The 20,001-nt window shown below is 39.6% G+C and overlaps 2 protein-coding genes across 4 annotated transcripts in view; both read left to right on the top strand.

Annotated features, from left to right (window-relative positions):
• The window catches only part of UBE2G1 (ubiquitin conjugating enzyme E2 G1), a 110,585-nt gene extending 90,857 nt beyond the window's left edge, over positions 1-19,728 (top strand). For all 3 annotated transcript variants that reach the window (XR_002337327.1, XR_002337326.1, XM_021067700.1), the window contains 4 exons: positions 3,853-3,950; positions 7,464-7,642; positions 10,947-11,069; positions 16,714-19,728. Coding sequence is in view for 1 of the 3 variants with exons in the window: in XM_021067700.1 (XP_020923359.1) it covers positions 3,853-3,950; positions 7,464-7,642; positions 10,947-11,033 (364 nt within the window). In the remaining 2 variants the exon portion in view is untranslated. The remainder of the gene's footprint in view (positions 1-3,852; positions 3,951-7,463; positions 7,643-10,946; positions 11,070-16,713) is intronic.
• Positions 1,728-2,191, top strand: LOC102157773 (cytochrome c oxidase subunit 6C-like). The gene has a single exon (XM_005669128.3). It carries the CDS (start codon positions 1,807-1,809, stop codon positions 2,032-2,034), a length of 228 nt encoding a protein of 75 aa, XP_005669185.1. The 5' UTR covers positions 1,728-1,806; the 3' UTR covers positions 2,035-2,191.

Below are 20,001 nucleotides of genomic sequence, written 5' to 3'. Positions count from 1 at the left end.
TATAGTGGAAGGAAGGATATTTTTTTTTTTTTTTTTTTTTTTTTTTTTGTCTTTTTGGGCCGCTCCCGCGGCATATGGAGGTTCCCAGGCTAGGGGTCGAATTGGAGCTGTAGCCACCGGCCTACACCAGAGCCACAGCAACGTGGGATCCGAGCTGCGTCTGCAACCTACACCACAGCTCACGGCAACGCCGGATCGTTAACCCACTGAGCAAGGGCAGGGACCGAACCCGCAACCTCATGGTTCCTAGTCGGATTCGTTAACCACTGCGCCACGACGGGAACTCCGGAAGGATATTTTAATTTGTTGATGCTTTTCATAAATTTTCGTTTTTACTTAATCATACTAGCATCTTTATGTAGTTGAAAAATTTGTGAATATATAACATGTTAATGTTTAGTCTACTGTGTTTTGTACTCTGGGTTTTTTGAGTTCCTTTTTGCTAACTTGGCTATTCACTATTCAAATTCAATTTGGGGCTACTGATCTAGGCTGAAAAAAAAACATATGGGGTAAGAGGGTACGAAAGGTTAAGGATCTGGCATTGTCTCTGTGTCGGTGCAGCTTCGATCCCTGGCTCAGCACAGTGGATTAGGATCTGGTGTTGCTGCAGCTGTGGCATAGGTTGAAGTTTCAGCTGAGATGCCATCAGATTTCATCCCTGGCCTGGGAACTTCCATATGCCATGGGTGTTGCCAAAAAAACTCCCAAAGCAAAGCAAAACTGAAAACCAGTAGAAGATTTCCCTTCTGGAGCAGCAGGTTAAGGATCTGGTGTTGTCTTTGCAGTGGCTCGGGTCTGGCATGGGTTTGATCCCTGGCCTGGGAACTTGTACGAACCTCAAAGTGAGGCCAAAGAAAAGGGGGGGAAAAAAGGTAGGATTTTTACAGGTGTTAGAAAAGTTAACAATTCCACCTGTAGAAGGAAATTATAGAATTGCATGATTGGTTCAGAATGGGTGAGGACATTGCAGACAAGAGTCAGAATTTTATCCTTTAAACTTCTAAGGGTAGTCATATTAATTAAATTTGATTGAAAATAATTTAATAGACTAAAACAATTTTTCATAATAGGTATTCCAGTCAGCTAATATAAAGCTTTCAAATGGATCTGATAGCAGTCAAAATTCAGGGACCTAGGAAAGCTAACTTAGTATCAGAGAAAAGCCGTAGCACTGAGACAGTTTATGGGCTTTGTGGTAGCTGTTTGATGTCCTTTTACATAGTTTCTTGAATATGTAAAGAAATACATATACAGATATTTGTGGATTTAACTATTCTCTCTCTTGTTTTTTAACCAGAATCCATAATCAGAAATATTTTTACATCATTACCCAGTGTATACTTATGTGTATACATTTTATGAATAGAAAGAAATATGTATGTAGGTTATATAACCGAAACAAACTACTTGTGATAAGTGCCTATATTTTCTTTTTTCTTTTCTTTTTTTGCTTTTTCATGCTGCACTTGTGGTATATGGAGGTTCCCAGGCTAGGGGTGGAATCAGAGCTACAGCTGCTGGCCTATACCACAGCCACAGTAACGCCAGATCTAAGCCACGGCTGCGACCTACACCACAGCTCATGGCAACACCGGATCCTTAACCCACTGAGCAAGGCCAGGGATTGAACCCCTAACCTCATGGTTACTTAGTTGGATTCGTTTCCGCTGCGCCACAACAGGCACTCCAGTGCCTACATTTTCTGTCTATTTTTATTTGTTTAAAAAGAAAACTGGTTGGCCATCCATTTCTCCATCAGTCTGCAAGGACGTTGTTGTGGAGCTGTCAAGGAGAAAAATTACCATGGCTGCTAGTTCTTTGACCAAACCTCAGATGCGTGGCCTTCTGGCCAAGCATCTGCGATTTCATATTGTTGAAGCATTCATTGTCTCATTGAGGGTTGCAACTTTATATAAGTTTGCTGTGACTGAACCAAGAAGGAAAGCATACGCAGATTTCTACAGAAATTACGATTCCATGAAAGATTTTGAGGAGATGAGGAAAGCTGGCATCTTTCAGAGTACAAAGTGATTTTGGAATGTAAAGAAGTTCTTTGGGTTGAGTTCCATGAAGTTTGTCACTTAGCTGTTTTCCTGAACTGTGAAAACTATGAGCTTCAAGTATCTGGGCTAAGAAGTAGTTTCTCTTGATAAATAAATAGTTAACAAATACTGTGAAAAAAAAAAAAGAAAGAAAGAAAACTGGTTAGTGACTCATTTAATTAGTTTTGTAGCCCCAGTTTGAAAAACTATTTCATGTAATTAATATGTCCTAAGACCAATTTGGCACGAACTTAATGCAGTTGGGGTAACTTGGGATAAGAAGGTAGACTTAGCTCTTACCAGTGTGATATACTTTTCACGAATGCTGTTCTAGTCTCCATTTTCCTCAAGTCTTACCAGTGTGATATACTTTTCACGAATGCTGTTCTAGTCTCCATTTTCCTCAAGTCTTCGTGTGTTTCCTCTTCAATCGGTAATCTCAAATTATGAAAAATAAGGCCATAAGGCAGGCCTAAAATCTGTCATTTTTTCCTTCTTAAAATTAGATTAAAAATTCAGTTCCTCAGTGGTACTAGCCAGATTGCAAGTGGGTGGTGGCTACCATATTGGACACTGTAACTGTAGACCATCTTCAGTGTGCAGTAAGTACTATTGCACAGCATCAGACTTTGGACAATCACTAGAATTAAACTCCTAGAGAGACTTCATGCTTTGTTTACTCTACTGTACCCTGGTGTCTGACTTGTAAAGACTGAATAAATATTTGTTAAATGATAAGGTGAGTAAATGGATGGATGGATGGACCAATGGAAGGTCAGCACAGATGTTCCCAGAGAGGGAACAAGAAAATACATCAGCTTTCAGAAGAGAAAAGCCTTGTTGTGTTTGTAGAACAGAAAGAAGACTGGCTGGGAATTCCTGTTGTGGCTCAATGGAAACGAACCCAACCAGGATCCATGAGGATGCGGGTTTGATCCCTGGCCTCACTCAGTGGGGTAAGGATCTGGCATTGCCGTGAGCTGTGGTGTAGGTTGCAGATGTGGCTTGGATATGGCGTGGCTGTGGTGTAGGCTGGCTGCTGCAGCTCTGATTGGACCTCTAGCCTGGGAACTTCCGTATGCCACAAGTGCGACCCCAAACAACAGACAAACAAAAAAACAGGAAAAAAAAAAAGAAAGAAGACCTACTGGATCAGACTGAAGATTGATAGGTTGAGATCGAGATAGAGAAATTGGCAACTTGATTCCTATAGACAATGTTAAATTTTAATTAAACTTTTGAAGTATGTATGTATGTATGTATGTGTTTGCTTTTTAGGGCCGCACCCACGGCATATGGAGGTTCCCAGGCTAGGGGTCCGGTCAAAGCTACAGATGCTACACCACAGCCACAGCAATACCAAATCCAAGCTATGTCTTTGACCTACACCACAGCTCATGGCAATGCCAGATCTTTAACCCACTGAGCAATGCCAGGGATTGAACCTGCAACCTCATGGTTCCTAGTTGGATTCGTTTCCGCTGTGCCACGATGGGAACTCCGGAACTCCAAACTTGAATTTTAAGTGCAGTGGGAACTGATAGAAAGATGCGCAGCACAGCAGTAATGTGGTCTGATCTGGATGCTTTTTAAAAACTGTTTCTTTAACTTTACTGTTTTATTGAGTTTAATAAGGTGGTAGGTATGACAGTTTGCTAAACAGAGTATTTGAGTTAAGTAAACTGCTTGAAATCCAGATTATTTATTTCATTTGTAGTTTTAGCACTAGCACCCTTGTTTTATGTTTAATAATTATCTTACTTACAAGCAGGAACTTACAGGTAAGAATTTGTCTTTTGTTTTCCAGTGAAGGTGGTGTTTTTAAGGCTCATCTCACTTTCCCAAAAGATTATCCTCTTCGGCCTCCTAAAATGAAATTCATTACAGAAATCTGGCATCCAAATGGTAAGTTTATCTAGTTTTACTTCTACATTTGCAAGTATGATGGCATTTCAATGACGTTTTCAAGATCAATAAGTATGAAGTGGTTCTCATTGGAATTGCATTGGAATTTTTGTACTAAGTTCATTGTGTTCCATTATACACATGGGCTAGTAATCTTTAGAAGAGAATGAAGGAGTAACAGATCATGTGGGAAAAAAATCGTTTATTTACTTTGTTTTTAGCTCTTTTTGAGACTCATGTTGTTCCAAACTAGAGGCAAGATTGGTGGATGATTCTCAGTATTAAATAGAGCTCTTATAATTGAGGAAATAATTTTCAAGGTATTAGGTGACTTGTTGGCTGTTAAAAAGAGTATAGAAGCAGTTAAACTTAGATTTTTAATTTTTATTTTCTCATCTTAGCTCCTAGACTATGGACAAAGATTGACTTTTTATGTATATTCTGAACTGTAACAAAGGAATGTCAGAGTCCCTGTTGTGCTCAGTGGGTGAGGATCTGGCCTTGCCGCAGGTGCCACATAGGTTGCAGATGCGGCTAGGATCCGGTGTTACGTGGATGTAGCATAGGCCTGTGGGGGAAGGATTGGGAGGGGAAGACAGACTAAATAGCCAGGAGATAGAGGATTTTATCAGTGGCTCTGGTAAGACACAATGAAAGCTTAAATAATGGCAGGACGAAAAATTTAGTTATTTTCACTTGTGGACTATGAGATGTGGGTGGAAATAGAGAGGTAAGAACTTATTGATGGACCATTTACAAAATATTTATAGACATAAAACCACAGTGAGATACCACTTCACATGTACCAGGATGGCTGTAATCAATAACACAGATAATAAAACAGCATTGGGAGGACACAGAGAAATATGAACCCTCATACATTGCTGGCAAGAATGTATAATGATGTAGCCACTTGGAAAACAGCCTTATAACCCAGAAATGCCAGTCCTAGATAAATAAACAGGAAAATGGAAAACATAGGTCCACAAAATACTTGTACATGAATGATCGTAGTAACAATATTTACACTTGCCGAAAAGAAGAAACAGCCCAAAGGTCTATCACTTGATCAGCAGTAAAACAACATGTGGTGTATCTGTATAATGGAATGAAGTACTAATACATGTTCCAACATGAGCGAATCTTAGAAACATCAGCTAAGTAAATGAAAAGGCTGCATAGTATATGAGTCCATTTCTGGAGAATGTCCAGAAGAGGCCAATCTATAGAGACAGAAAGTAGGTTGGTGGTTGCCTAGGCTTGGGGGAAGGTTGGAGGGAAATGGGGAGTTATTGCTAATGGGTATGGTATTTCTATGACGAATATATTCTAGCTCTTTTTGGAGGTTTACGGTCTTCTGCCAGCATTCAGTATGGGTTGTGTACGAATCGTTTACATGTAATGGGGTTTTTTTTCTTTTAATATGTTTGTGGAAGAAGGTCAGTGCCATGTCTTACTCCTCCACCATCTTTTTTTTTTGGGGGGGGTGTCTTTTTGCCTTTTCTAGGGCCACTCCCGCGGCATATAGAGGTTCCCAGGTTAGGGGTCGAATCGTAGCTGTAGCCACCTGCCCATGCCAGAGCCTCAGCAACGCGGGATCCGAGCCATGTCTGCAACCTACACCACAGCTCACGGCAACGCTGGATCCTTAACCCACATTGAACCCGCAACCTCATGGTTCCTAGTTGGATTCGTTAACCACTGCGCCACCATGGGAACTCCCACACAAACATTTAATATCATGTTCTCAAAGAAAATGACTTGGAAAAGTCCTTATGTGATAAGTGAGGAAAGGGTCACAATACTGTGTAAGTATTTTATGGGAACTTTCTAGTGCTATTAGAATTTTTGTTGCTTTTATTCTTGCCTCTTGATCTATTTATTTAATTTCAGCTAATAGATTGTACTAGCAGGTGAAAAGTGAATTGGAAAGAGGAACCTTAAATTACTTAATAGCTCATATACAAGAAAGACACTGAAGGCAAGGGTCTTGTATGTCGCATTCACTGCTGAACTCCCTGTGTCAAAAGGGTGCCTATCACAGTTATATCTGTCTGTCTGTCTGTTTATCTATCTGTTTTGTTGGACTTAGGTGGGTATGAAATATGTATAAATAATTGTCATTGGTTGTTTATGAGATTTGAGAATTTGGTTGAAAAAAGTTTTACCAAAATTTTATACTTTTCTGTCTTTTCCAACATTTCCTCAATGAGTATGATTTTTATAGTAGGTTAAATTTCACCATAAAAGTTTAGTGGAGGAGTTCCCGTCGTGGCTCAGTGGTTAACAGATCCGACTAGGAACCATGAGGTTGCGGGTTTGGTCCCTGCCCTTGCTCAGTGGGTTAACGATCCGGCGTTGCCTTGAGCTGTGGTGTAGGTTGCAGATGCGGCTCGGATCCCGCGTTGCTGTGGCTCTGGCATAGGCCGGTGGCTACAGCTCCGATTAGACCCCTGGTCTTGGAACCTCCATATGCCGTGGGAGCGGCCCAAAGAAATGGCAAAAAGACCAAAAAAAAAAAAAAAAGTTTAGTGGGTGTTATAATTTTGATAGTTTCACTAATAGAGGGAGTATTTGTGTCTTGCAGATGAGTTTGTGTGTTAAGACACCCTCCCTCATTTAATTTGGTCAGCAGTTAATTTGTGGATTCGATTTTTAAATAGTGGGGGTTTTTTTGTTTGTTTCTTTCTTTTTCATTTTCTTTTTTGGCTGCCCTGCAGCATTGGAGTTCCCAGGCCAGGAATCAGATCTGAACTGCAGTTGTGACCTACACAGCTGCGCCAGTGCGGGATCCTTTAACCCATGTTGCTGGGCCTGGGATCGAATTGGCCCTGCATGGACACCACTGATCCCATTGTGCCATAGCAGGAACTCTATGGATTTTAAAATTGTTTTATAGAATAGAGACCTCAGAATGTTATTTATGTTGATGAATTTTCACTGAATATATGATGTTTTCCTTTTGTGGATTTGAATACATTTTGCCTAAAATTATAATTTTGCCTTTATGTGATTTAAAAAGTATATTATGTTACTTTCCATTTTCTCTTAGGAAAGTCTGGGGATCTTTGACTATCACCAATTTAAATCAGTATGTTAGTGGGGAAACTAGGAAATTATTATATAGAAACTCAGTTCTGGTTTTTGGACCATATACTTTCAGCAAATGAAGAGCAAATTCAATAGATGCCATTTATTGTTTCATTGTGTTTATTCCATGTAACTGCTAGGCACCATGTACATACTAGGTATCTTAAAATTTTGCACAGATGAATAAGATAGCTTACATTCTTTTTGGGTTTCACAGATGGATACTATTTGGGAAAATCTGTGATCTTCCTAAAAATTAAGAGGTTCCATTTTGGAAATTAACTTCTGAATTTACTCAGTGGTACCATTGTATCCAATTTTATACAGATGCCATAAGAATCAGGACCATATGTATAATATATATTTTATGTATAATCACATTTTAAGTATTTAAAACAGGAATCTTATTCTCTAATTTTGCAGTTGATAAAAATGGTGATGTGTGCATTTCTATTCTTCATGAGCCCGGAGAAGATAAATATGGTTATGAAAAGCCAGAGGAACGCTGGCTGCCTATTCACACCGTGGAAACCATCATGATTAGTGTCATTTCTATGCTGGCAGACCCTAATGGCGACTCGCCTGCTAATGTGGACGCTGCGGTAAGGCCCTGCACAGCTCTCCCCTGCCCTGTATCTTCATATGTCTGTATGCGTGTCTGTATTGATACATCTTTTATTCCTCTGAATCTTTTCAAAAATAAGGTAGACATAACTAAGCTTTCCCAGCAAGTACTTGTCCCTGCATCTTTTAAGATTGAAGACACTACCTTAACATAGCTAAATAAGGATTGTCATGTCCACGAAAATATAATATCAAGTCCCTCTTGAGTCCATGTTATTATTTCCAATTTTTATTTATTTATTTTAAATTTTTATTTGTGTATTATTTTATGGCTGCACTCAAGGCATATGGAAGTTCCTAGGTCAGGAGCAGAACCCGAACTGCAGCTGCTGCAATGCTGGATCCTACTGTACCACAGGGGGAGCTTCCAAGCGTTTGTTTTTAAAACTTTCAGACCCAGAAAATTTTGCATTAATTAAAACAAATATCCCTAAACCCTAAACCTAAACTCAAAAATTGTGGAGATTGGGAGTTCTCATTGTGGTTCAGTGGGTTATGACTGACTGGTATTCATGAGGATGTGGTTTGATCCCTGGCCTTGCTCAGTGGGTTAAAGAAAGAATCTGGCGTTGCTGTGGCTGTGGTACAGGCCGGCACCTGCAGCTCCCAGCCTGGAGCCTAGCCTGGGAACTTCCACATGCCATACATGTGGCCCTAAAAAGACAAAAAAATCAAAACAAAGCAAAAAATAGTGGCGATTTTACAACTTTGTTCTTATTATTTTTTTCTAAACTTAGAATTCAGGTCTTCGCATTTAAATACTTCAGCATGTCATGTTGCTATGGCTGTGGTGTAAGTCGACGCCTATAGCTCCAATTCGACCCCTAGCCTGGGAACCTCTGTATGTCACAGGTGCAACCCTGAAAAGACAAAAAAATAAAAATAAATAAATAGATACTATAGTATGTATCTTCTAAGAACACGGGTATTTTTCTACATAAGTATGGTACCACCCTGTCACAGATACAGTTCTATTATATAGAATCTACACAGACAGTCTATATAGATTTTTCCAGTATTATTCTTTATAGCATCCTTTTTGTATGTGTGTATGGGGAAAATCCAGAATGTAGGAACCCATGTTCTATTTGTGCTCATGTTGTTTAGCCTCCTTGAAAACCTAGATAGTCCTAGTCCCTCAGCCTTGTATTCTTCTGTGAAAATCCTTTTTTTTTTTAAAAGGGCGAACCTGCAGCATGTGGAGGTTCCCAGACTAGGGGTCTAATCAGAGCTATAGCTGCCAGCCTATACCAGGAACACAGCAACGCCAAAACCAAGCATCGTCTGTGACCTACACCACAGCACATGGCAATGCCAGATCCTTAACCCACTGAGTGAGGCCAGGGATCAAACCCACTACCTCATGGTTCTTAGTTGGATTTGTTTCTGCTGCCCCATGACAGGGAACTCCCTGTGAAAATCCTTTTGTTCTTACACTTATTATTGTAACCTTTGTTAATGTATATGAAGCCACGGGGGTTAAAGTCACCTTTTTTCTTTTACTTAGACCTATGTAAAAACTTGGGGGGAAAAAACCCTGCATATATATACACCCCCTTTTCAAATCTCTGGCTTTGAAATTTTGAATTTAGTAATTGAATTGAAGTAAATATTGGCAGAAAACCATTCTAACTTTATATTTATAGTCAGGTATCAGTCAGAACAGCATAGGGGTACACCTATGCAGAATTGGTTCCATGTAAGAGTGTGTGAGTAATAAGACATATTAAACTAAGAGTGAGTTGGAAGAAGAGAGGTGTCATTTAAATGCCAAAGTGAAGAAGTAATTACTTTCAGTACCAGTACCCACACTAGCAGCTCTAATTCTAGTGGTCTTCAGTGCATTTATTTTCAGATCTATGTATCATCACCCTTCTGCCATCAATTTGAGTCTTTCTTACTTCTTACCTGTATTATTGAAATAGCTTTCTGTCTGAGCTCCCTGTTCTCAGTCTTAGTTCTCTAGTTCTCTCTGCTCTTTTTTGCCTCTTGAGACTGACCCCTCCCTCTTTGCTGGAATTACTCCTTTCTTCTTAAAATTTCCTAAAAATGATAATGGACTAATTACAAACCTAATAATGTTTAATCCAGAAATACTTCATCAGATGTCTATAAATCTCTGTACATTTCAGCATTGACTTTCTGGGGTAGCCTTGCTTTGAGAGCAGATAGGTTGTTCACATCTTTTCCTCTGTGAAGGAAGGTTGAAGACTTGTATATTAGTCTTTCTGTCCCAAGATGGATGATAGATGGGGGAATGGGGAAACCTGGCATTTTTGTGAGAATTTCCTGCTGTTTACATGATAGGTAAAATCAGCTCTGTTCTCATGTGAAACTATGCTGATGTTGTGTTCTATCCCTTTTGCATGTGCTTGGCAGTGATAGTGATATGCTCAGTGTCACGTGTCCTGTCCTCCCTGCCCCCACAGTATCATCTCAGTGTGATGCACTCTGCCAATCTGCTCTATGTAGGAGGCTCTTTTATGTCTACTTTCTTTTCTGATTGCTTCCTGTAGAGAGAGTTGGTGATCCTTCAGATAGCCTGAATATCTTATTTGTAAGCTGTAGTTTCCTTTTCAGTGTAATACAAAACCTTTAGGGCCTTTTCCTTTTTAAAAGAGAATTTTGCCTATGGGGTAACTTACATAGGGGATTTCAGCTCTTGTATCTCAGCAAAATGCCTGGCAAAAGTATTTTTTGACTACTTTTCTACCTTTTTTTTTTTTTTTTTTTTTTTTTTTTTTTTTTTTGGTCTTTTTAGGGCCACCCCCATAGCGTATGGAAGTACCCAGGCTATGGGTCAAATCGGATCTCTAGCTGTCAGCCTACACCACAGCCACAGCAATGCAGTTCCTTAACCCACTGAGCAAGGCTAAGGATCGAACCTGCATCCTCATGATACTAGTTTGGTTCGTTAACACTGAGCCACAATGGGAACTCCTACCGTATCAATTTGTTGTTGTTGTTTTTTCCATTTTTGGCTGCCCTTTGACATATGGAGTTCCCGAGTCAGGGATCAGATCCAAGCCACAGTTGCGAGCTAAGCTGCAGCTGCAGCTGCAGCAATGCCAGATCCTTAACCTACTGTGCTGGGCCAAGGATTGAACATAGGTCCCAGTGCTCCCAAGGCTGCCGATCCTGTTGCGCCACATTGGGAACTCCCATATTTAGCTTTTAAAAACATATTATAGACAAAGCATTACATTCAAAATTAAAAATTAGTATTTGAGATTGTAAAAGGAGTTTGCATAAAATCACTTGGTGTTACTTTTATACCCACAGAAAGAATGGAGAGAAGACAGAAATGGAGAATTCAAAAGGAAAGTCGCCCGCTGTGTAAGAAAAAGCCAAGAGACTGCTTTTGAGTGACATTTATTCAACAGCTGTAACTTCACTTATTTCAGGGTAAGTTCATTTAAAAAATCATACTGTTCTTTTGCTGGTGGTTTTTTTTGTTTGTTTGCTTGTTTGTTTGTTTGTTTGTTTTGTCTTTTTTGCTATTTCTTGGGCCACTCCCGTGGTATATGGAGGTTCCCAGGCCTAGGGGTCCAATCAGATCTGTAGCCACCGGCCTACGCCAGAGCCACAGCAACGCGGGATCCGAGCCGCGTCTGCAACCTACACCACAGCTCACGGCAACGCCGGATTGTTAACCCACTGAGCAAGGGCAGGGACCGACCCTGCAACCTCATGGTTCCTAGTCGGATTCGTTAACCACTGCGCCACGACGGGAACTCCTGGTGTTTTTTTTTTTTATTATTATTATTTTATTTTTTGTCTTTTTGCCATTTCTTGGGCTGCTCCTGTGGCATATGGAGGTTCCCAGGCTAGGGGTTGAATCGGAGCTGTAGCCACCGGCCTGCACCACAGCTACAGCAACTCGGGGATCCGAGCTGCGTCTGCAACCTACACCACAGCTCCGGCAATGCCAGATCCTTAACCCACTGATTGAGGCCAGGGATCGAACCCACAGCCTCATGGTTCCTGGTTGGATTTGTTAACCATTGTGCCACAATGGGAACTCCTTTTGCTGGTGTTTTTTTGTTTTTGGGGTTTTTTTTTTTGGCCATACCTGGGGCACATGAAAGTTCTCGGGCCAGGGATTGAACCTATACCACAGCAGCAACCCAAGCCACTGCAGTGACAATGCCAGATCCTTAACGCCCTATGCCACAAGAGAACTGCTCTTCTGCTTTTTTGTAAATGTTGTAAATGTTTTTAGAAATTGTGTGATTTGGGTATTTGAATTGCCTTTTTTTTTTCTTTCATTTGCTTTATTTTTTAATGATAGCATCCAGGATTCTTTTGTTAATTGTTTTGCATTTTCCTTTGTTAAATCCAGCTGTTTTTAGATATTCCATGTTAAACTGGGCGTTTGTATGGTAGCATGATATCAGGGCCAGTAGAAAAAATTTTGCTTTTATCGTATACCATCTGTCCACAAGTCTTTCTTGAGTGTAGCAAGGAGTCAAAGATAGAACGTGCCCATCTGGCTTAGAAGAGGCCCTGGTGTAGATGAATTGATCAAGTATGTGATATTTATTTAGTTTCTTTTTTAAAATTAAATATTGAGGTGATAAAACCTATTTGTGAAACGTAGCATCTAAAAAAAATCAGAAAATCTGATATATCCCTCTACCTGCCACCTATTTTAAGAAAAAGGAAAAAGTGTTTTGTTTGGGCAGTTTTTGATTTGGTGTAAAATGGTATGTCATTATGGATGTGTGTGTTGCCCTAGTTTTTATGCAGTTGCATATAGTGTCATGTGTTTTGACCCTTGACGTTTTCCTTTGTGAAATGCCTTTTCTGGTCTTCAATGTTTTTCAGTTAGGTTATTGATTTGTATCATCATCAAATAGCATCACTTATGTATGCTGTCTTTTAATGAACAGAGGTACTTAATTTTAACGCTGTTGAATTTATTAATTCTTTCCTTTGTGGCTTTTACTTTTTGTGTCTTTCTTCCCTGCCATTAGAACGCTACAATTATATATTGTCTTCTAAAAGTTTTATAGTTCTGCCTTTCACAAATGTGTTGAATTCACTGAAATTGTTTGGCTTATGGTGTGAGGTAGGACTTCAACTTACCTTTTGATACCCATGTATTACTGTTGGCTGAATCATTTATTGACAAGTCCATCTTTTTGCCATTGATAACACAGTGTCGGTTGTGTTACAAACTAAATTTCCCAGTATGTTTTGCTCTGTTTCTGACCTTTCTATGTTTCATTGATTGGCTTGTCTATCCTTGAACTGGTATTATACTGTCTTAATCTTTACTTGTGATTTTTATGATTAGGTATCAGACACAAAAGTGCAAATCAGAAGTAAAGCTAAATCTACCCATCACTCATTCTGTTTTCATGTTTGCTATGTCTCTTTCTGAAAAGGTACCTATCTACTTTTAGATCTCGTTACAATAACCTGAAATGCTGAAAATTAACCTTAATTCTGTGTTACCAGCCTGTAATAACACTAACCTTGCCGTCTTAAAATTACTTGTTTTTTTACCATCTTGTTTCTATCCGTCTTGTTTAGTTTTCCTTAGTTCTGTCCTGATATCATTATCATTATATCTGATACCTCCTTTACATCTAGTCCATGGTCCACACCTTTTTTTTTCTCTTGCTTTCTACCACTGTAGTCAAGTTCTTGTTACTGCACTATTGCCTTAGTCTGCTGGTATTGGACATCTTTCATGTCTGCTTCCATGTCATCCGTCCTAGGAATTTGTCCTTGACACAACTGCCATGTTGGTTTTCACAGAGCTCAGGTCATTGCATTGGTTCTTTTAGGGATGACTCTGACAATATCCCATGAACAACAAACACCTCATGGCTTATTTTCCTTTTCCGTACCATTTTCCAGTCCCCAAAGAGTTTGCAAACAACAAAAAATTGAAGAGGAACAAAATAACAAATATTGAAGCCTAAGCATCTATGTGATTTTACTGTATAAATAGTACTTTATAGAAGTTCCCATCATGGCTCAGTGGTAACAAGCCCAGCTAGTATCCACTAGAATGTGGGTTTGATCCCAAGCCTCGCTCAGAGGATTAAGGATCCAGCATTGCTGTGAGCTGTGGTGTAGGTCGCAGATGCAACTTGGATCTGGCTTTGCTATGTCTGTGGTGTAGGCCAGTAGCTATAGCTCCAATTAGACCCCTAGCCTGGGAACTTCCACATGCCTCGGTTGCAGCCCTAAAAAGATTCCCCCCCCCCACCGCCAGAAAAAGTTCTTTATAAATTTAGGAAATAACAAAGAATTTTATTATATTTACCTTGGTATTGCAAATTAACTAAATACATACAAATGAAGTGTCCCAGACCAGTTTTGTCAGAGATTGTGATTATATATTATTTCCTTTGTTAGTGGAGTTAATTTATACTTGATCATAACAAACACGTCTTTGAAGTATATGCTTATCAAGGATTAAGTTCCCTTAAAAAGATGGAGGCAAAAAATAATGCTGAATCAAAATACTTCATTGGAGGAGTGCCCCTTGTGGCTCAGTGGAAATGAACCTAACTAGGAACCATGAGGTTGCGGGTTCCATCCCTGGCCTTGCTCAGTGGGTTAAGGATCTGGCCATGAGCTGTGGTGTAGGTCGCAGATGTGGCTCAGATCCCGAGTTGCTGTGGCTGTGGCCTGGGCTGGCGGCTACAGCTCCTGTGAGACTGCTAGCCTGGGAAGCTCTATATGCGGTGGGTATGGCCCTAAAAGGCAAAAAAAAACAAAACAAAACGAAACAAAAACAAACCTTCATTGGAGTTTCCATTGTGGCTCAGTATGTCATCGTGTCTATGAGGATGCAGGTTTGATCCCTGGCTTTGTTCAGTGGGTTAAGGATTTCATGTTGTCATGATCTGCAGCGTAGGTCACCGATGCAGCTCAGATCCAGTGATGCTGTGGCAGTGGCATAGTTCAGCAGCTGTAGCTCTGATTCAACCCCTAGCCCAGGAAATTCCATATGCTGTAGGTGGGATTGTAAAAAGAAATAATAAAAAGTGTGATTTTAACATTAAGCCAGAAATAGTGTATGCTTATAAAATGTACATGACTTTTTAAAGTCAGCACCATTTATTTCAAGTGTTGCACAGGTGATTCAGCTTCACATTTGTCTTTCTAGAGAAAGAAACAATAAACTTGCCTTTTCCATACCAAGGCCTTTTCTCTGTTAGAAATACATTTTATTCAAAGGGGAAAATAGATTTTTTTCTATTCCTACTGAAGAAGTTAGTGTCATTTAAAGCTGGGTCCTCAGAGTTGCTGTCATGGCACAGCGGAAACAAATGCGACTAGGAACCATGAGGTTGGGGGTTCGATCCCTGGCCTTGCTCAGTGGATTAAGGATCCGGTGTTGCTGTGAGCTGTGGTGTAGGTCGCAGAAGCAGCTCGGGTCCTGTGTTGCTGTGGTGGTGGTGTAGGCCAGCAGCTGTAGCTCCCATTCACCTGCTAGCCTGGAACCCTCCATATGCCTAGGGTGTGGCCCTAAAGAGCAAAAATAAATAAATAAATAAATAAAGCTGGGTCCTCACTGTTTAAAGGCTCAAGGAATTCCCTGGTGGCTCAGTGGATTAAGGATCTGGGGTTGTCACTGTTGTGGCTTGGTGCTAGTTCAGTCCCCAGCCCCAGAACTTCTACATTCCACAGGTGAGGCCAAATAACTAAATAAATCTTTTTTTTTTTTTTTTTAAAGGAGGCTTGATTGCCTGATTTTTTTGGTAGTTAATGACTTTCTATAGTTCAGTTCTCTCTGGAGTATTTTTCTTGAAAACCTCACATGGAAAGTTTTAAATGGCTCTTTTGTTGCCCTGAAATTTCTTGTTCATATCATAGGGGATTGATTACTCCAGTGCCCAAACTCTATACCCAGTTGTCTTTTCAGTCCAGAGAGGTTAATTAGCCAGGGATTAATTTGAATGTGGTATATAGTCTTTAGAAAAACATTCAAGTAACATAACCTAGAAGTTACAGTCTATTCATAACAATGTCTCTTGAGTACAGTCTGTGTTTTTAGATTTTCTAATAAAACGTGTGCACATATATATATTTGTGTGCAAATGATAGAACCTGATGCTGGTGAAGTTGGTATATTCATATTTGGTGGATTCAGTGCTTTGCTGGGGACCATTTACATTGATATGAGACCTTTGGAAAGAAATAGTTGTTCTTCTCAGAAGTTGTCTTAAATTAGGGAAATGGCCATGTGTTCAGCCATAGATAAGCCCATTGCTTGCTTCAACAGAGGTTAAAACTAGTGTTTTCCTAACCTTTTGAACAAGAAACCCTGTCACTTAGTCATTAGCCTCGTGGTCTTGTCTCACTTTTCTCTATAAAATGGGGGAAACTCCTTCATGTGGTGTTTAAGAGTATTAGATGAGATGAGTTGTAAAAACTCTTTGTACAGTGCTTGGCACGTAACATGCATGGAGGAGGTTAAGGATCTGGCGTTTGCCATGAGCTGTGGTATAGGTCGAGGATTTGGCTTGGATCTAGTGTTGGTTGTAGCTGTGACATAGGTAGGTAGCTACAGCTCTGATTCGACCCCTAGCCTGGGAACTTCCATAAGATGTGGGTACGGCCCTAAAAAGACCAAAAAAAAAAAAAAAAAAAGGCAAAGCAGCAGCAGAAGAAAGCACTCAATAAGGCAGTAGTTTTTTGTTTGTTTGTTTTTGTCTTTGTCTTTTTCGGGCCGCACCCTTGGCATATGGAGGTTCCCAGGCTGGGGTCTAATCGGAGCTATTGCTGCAGGCCTATGCCAGAGCCACAGCAGTGCCAGATCCTTAATCCACTGAGCGAGGCCAGGGATTGAACCCTCAACCTCATGGTTCCTACTCAGATTCACTTCCGATAAGGTGGTAGTTTTTATTTAGATACGGTTCCTGACTTCTTGGCTAGTTGAAGACCTGAGAGCAGCAGACACAGAATAATAGGAAATATTTAAAATGAAATGAATAATTTGTTTCCCAAGAAATAAAATAAAAATGAAAATTTCTAATCAATTCATTTATAAATTCACTGTATAATGCTGTTTTCTTTCTTGTAGGTCTCCAATGAGAAACATGGCACTGTTTTTCCTGCACTCTACCCACCTATTGCTGGACTTCTGATGTAACAAGTTGGCAAACACTGGCTGGAACTGGGCTGCAATAAAACATGCCAGTATCAATGCTGACAAGAGCCTAACAAGTGCCAACTTACAGATGATTACGCATTTTGAATTCTAATGAACTGTTTTAACCTTCAGGAAGAATTGTAAAGACCTGTACATAGCACAACATGATCCGGATAATATATATACTGTTCATGTACATCCACAAATACACCTTGTACCAAATAATGCTTTCTTGTAGTAGAATAAGAATCGTGTAAATTCTCAAAGATTTTAGCAGGTTTTCTTTCCCTATTCATTGTTTCTTATCAGTTTAAAAAAAAAAAAAAAACTCCTTAAAGCATGTCAGATGAAGAGCAATTAGGATTAAAAGTATCCATTTAATTTCCTTTAAACCATTGAGGCTTCATTAAACTCTTTTCACTTACTAAACTTTTGTATCTTCTTTGTTTTGACACACTCCCCTTTGCTTTTATCTCTTCTCTCTGCCAGGAAGTTTTCAAGTCAGTTCAAATACTGAACTACTCAATAAGCAACTACTTGATTTTTACTGATGACTTCAGGGGAATGGTCATCACTAGGTGCTTTGTCCCTTTTGTATTACACTCGCACCCATCTCTTGGATTGGATGTAGCAATAACATTTTTTGTTGTTGAGAGCTCTTGAATTTAGTCATTATCCCCAAGAACTAAAAGGAGTTGGTTCTGAATTCAATTCAGATTTCAAATGACCGAAATTTATCCCGAACAATGCAAAATCCAGGTTTTATTTTTGCCCTTCAGTTGTCTAATGTGAAGGTTGGATGAATATAGCATGCACAGCTACAGGCTTTCTATTTAGCTTCTGGGTTTGCTATTAAAAATGCTGTTTACCCTCATTCCCTTCTCCTCAGCCCTTCATATTTCTTTGCCTCTCTTCTTCTATACTGCAGATTTTTTCCCACCTATTGTACAAAGAAATTGCGATGTATATTTTCATGTAATTTGATTTTGGAATTCTGTCACCTTATGTAGTGAGTTCTTCCAAAATATAATTTTTTTCCAATAATTGTCAAGTTGTTGGCTTTTATTGTATTGAATGAAGGTTATAATACTGAGTGCCAGAGAAGTGCAGTTTAGAGAAATCTCAGGTTGATTCCTTATGCAAACAAACTTAATACTTGAAAATCACTTGGCCATGGCAGTATATGTATTGGACTCTATATAGATTCTTATATGAATCTCAAAGCAATATAGGGATATAAATGCTCTGTTTGCTATTGACATATTCTGTCACTGACATAGTGCACTTGGATTTTATTAATGTTTGAGCATAAGTATATTTCATAAATTTTCTAAAACAGCATCAGGAAATGGTAAAATGAGCATGTACGGTGTTGAAGGCGGGCCCAGGTCTCTCTGTGTTTGGTGTAGGGTTGGGACTAGGAAGTAGTCTTTGGTATATAAGGGACAGAACTTGAGACAGTACCAGATGGAACATGGCATTTGTGAGAATCAGGGATGCATCTCTGCTTTGTGGGATTTGAAAAAATGCTTTGGCAGAAGAGGGAAAGGATTCCCCCAAGTAGCCGGTACTTTATAAATTTTGCATGTCTTTTTTTAAGCAAAATAATTGAGGATATAGTTACAGTAAAGAGTGTTTTTTCTAAGGCTCAGTCTGTTCTTCACTCTGAAGCATTATAAAAACCCATAAATGTGTAATGACTGAATGTGAAATTGTTTGATTCATTGCAGCCCAACTTTTTTCAAGAACTTCGCTTGTGACTTTATTTTTGCAAAGACTGAAAATTGTTGCCCCTATGTTCCAGTACTGCATAACCTACCAGGGACTTTGAAACCCTTTTGTTTTAAATCAGAAGTCGTTCACATGATGGTTGTCTGTGGCAAGATGGAGTCTGAATTTTGCTCCCCTGTTGCTGTAATTCAGCTAGCCATCAGTTGAGTTAAAACCTGGGATTTGACTCTTTAGGGAGGAGCAAATATCCTAGTACTCAGGGACAGCTATTCTTTAAGTGCCACTTTAATGCAGTTACTTTGGTTTAACCATGTGTGTTTAGGGCTAGATCTAGGGGAGTAGAAGGAGAACCAGGAGCGAGTGCACGTCTCTTCACACTTTTCCACCCGGTGCCCTGACCCTGCTACATATCTTTGAAATACAGGCCTCCGTAGATGTCTTTTTCTCTGTCAGAGGTGTCATCTGTGCCTTTCCCAGTGTTCATCTGACAGTGAATCTCAATGCCTCTACATTTGATGTTAAACCACACTCAGGTGACACTGATCCATGTGGCTCTTGTCCCGGTGGTGCCTCATCGTTAGTATGAGGACAGTTCTCTCTTGCTTTAGGAAAAGGTTTTTTCTCCCTGACCTTGTGCCAACTATCAGCAACACCTACATCATCTTATGGATTGTAGGACTGTTGCCTATTTTCCTAAACTCCTTCCAAGTTCTTACAAAGGCTTATCTATTTTTGTGTTCATAATGGGATGGACGATTTCAGTGGCTTTCTGGCCTCCTTTTGTGAGTTTAAAATCCAAATGAGGTTGGTTTCCTTGTCATTACAAGGTAATATCTTTGTGAGGTTATTCCACTGGTTATGCGATCACTTGGGTGTCACAGTATCTTTAATGGCCTTCATTCTTGGTTGTGAAATTTCATTTTATATGCTCATTCACCCTCTACAAATCTACCCACTTTGGGTTGTGGTGCCTGTGTATCTTTGCCCGTCTGGTCTCCAGTTGGTGGAATTACCTTTTTTGTACTGCCACTTCTCAGCATCTTTGAAATTTGACATAATGTTGCTTCATTCCAGTTTTTTTTTTCCTTTAGTTTTTGTAATGTGTTGATTGTATTTAACTATGTGAGTTCTGTTGTGATGTTTACTGTATTGTAAAGCACCTTGATCATGTGATGGGTGCTCTATAAATCAATAAATGATGACTTAGAGGCTGTATCATGAGCTATTTTGGTTTTAGGATGCAGGTCCCCAAAGCAAGTTGTGGGACTCTTTCTATATAAACAGCACACCATACCAAAGGATTCACAGGGGAATTTTGATAAAGAATTTTAAAAATTTCGTTTAAAGAAGGAACCAGAGTTTCTATGCATGCTGATTTAGAACCTTAAATAAAATGAGCACATGTTAGAGCATTACTGGGGATTTTTTCTTTGGCTTAGATTGGCTCTGCCATGAAGATAAGCTGAAAAGTGAAGAACCCAGACTCAG

The sequence above is a fragment of the Sus scrofa genome, chromosome 12 (genome assembly GCF_000003025.6).
Source record: "Sus scrofa isolate TJ Tabasco breed Duroc chromosome 12, Sscrofa11.1, whole genome shotgun sequence".
Lineage (NCBI taxonomy): Eukaryota > Metazoa > Chordata > Mammalia > Artiodactyla > Suidae > Sus > Sus scrofa.
Note: the sequence above shows the minus strand (reverse complement) of the source record. Positions and strands in the feature narration are given on the sequence as shown.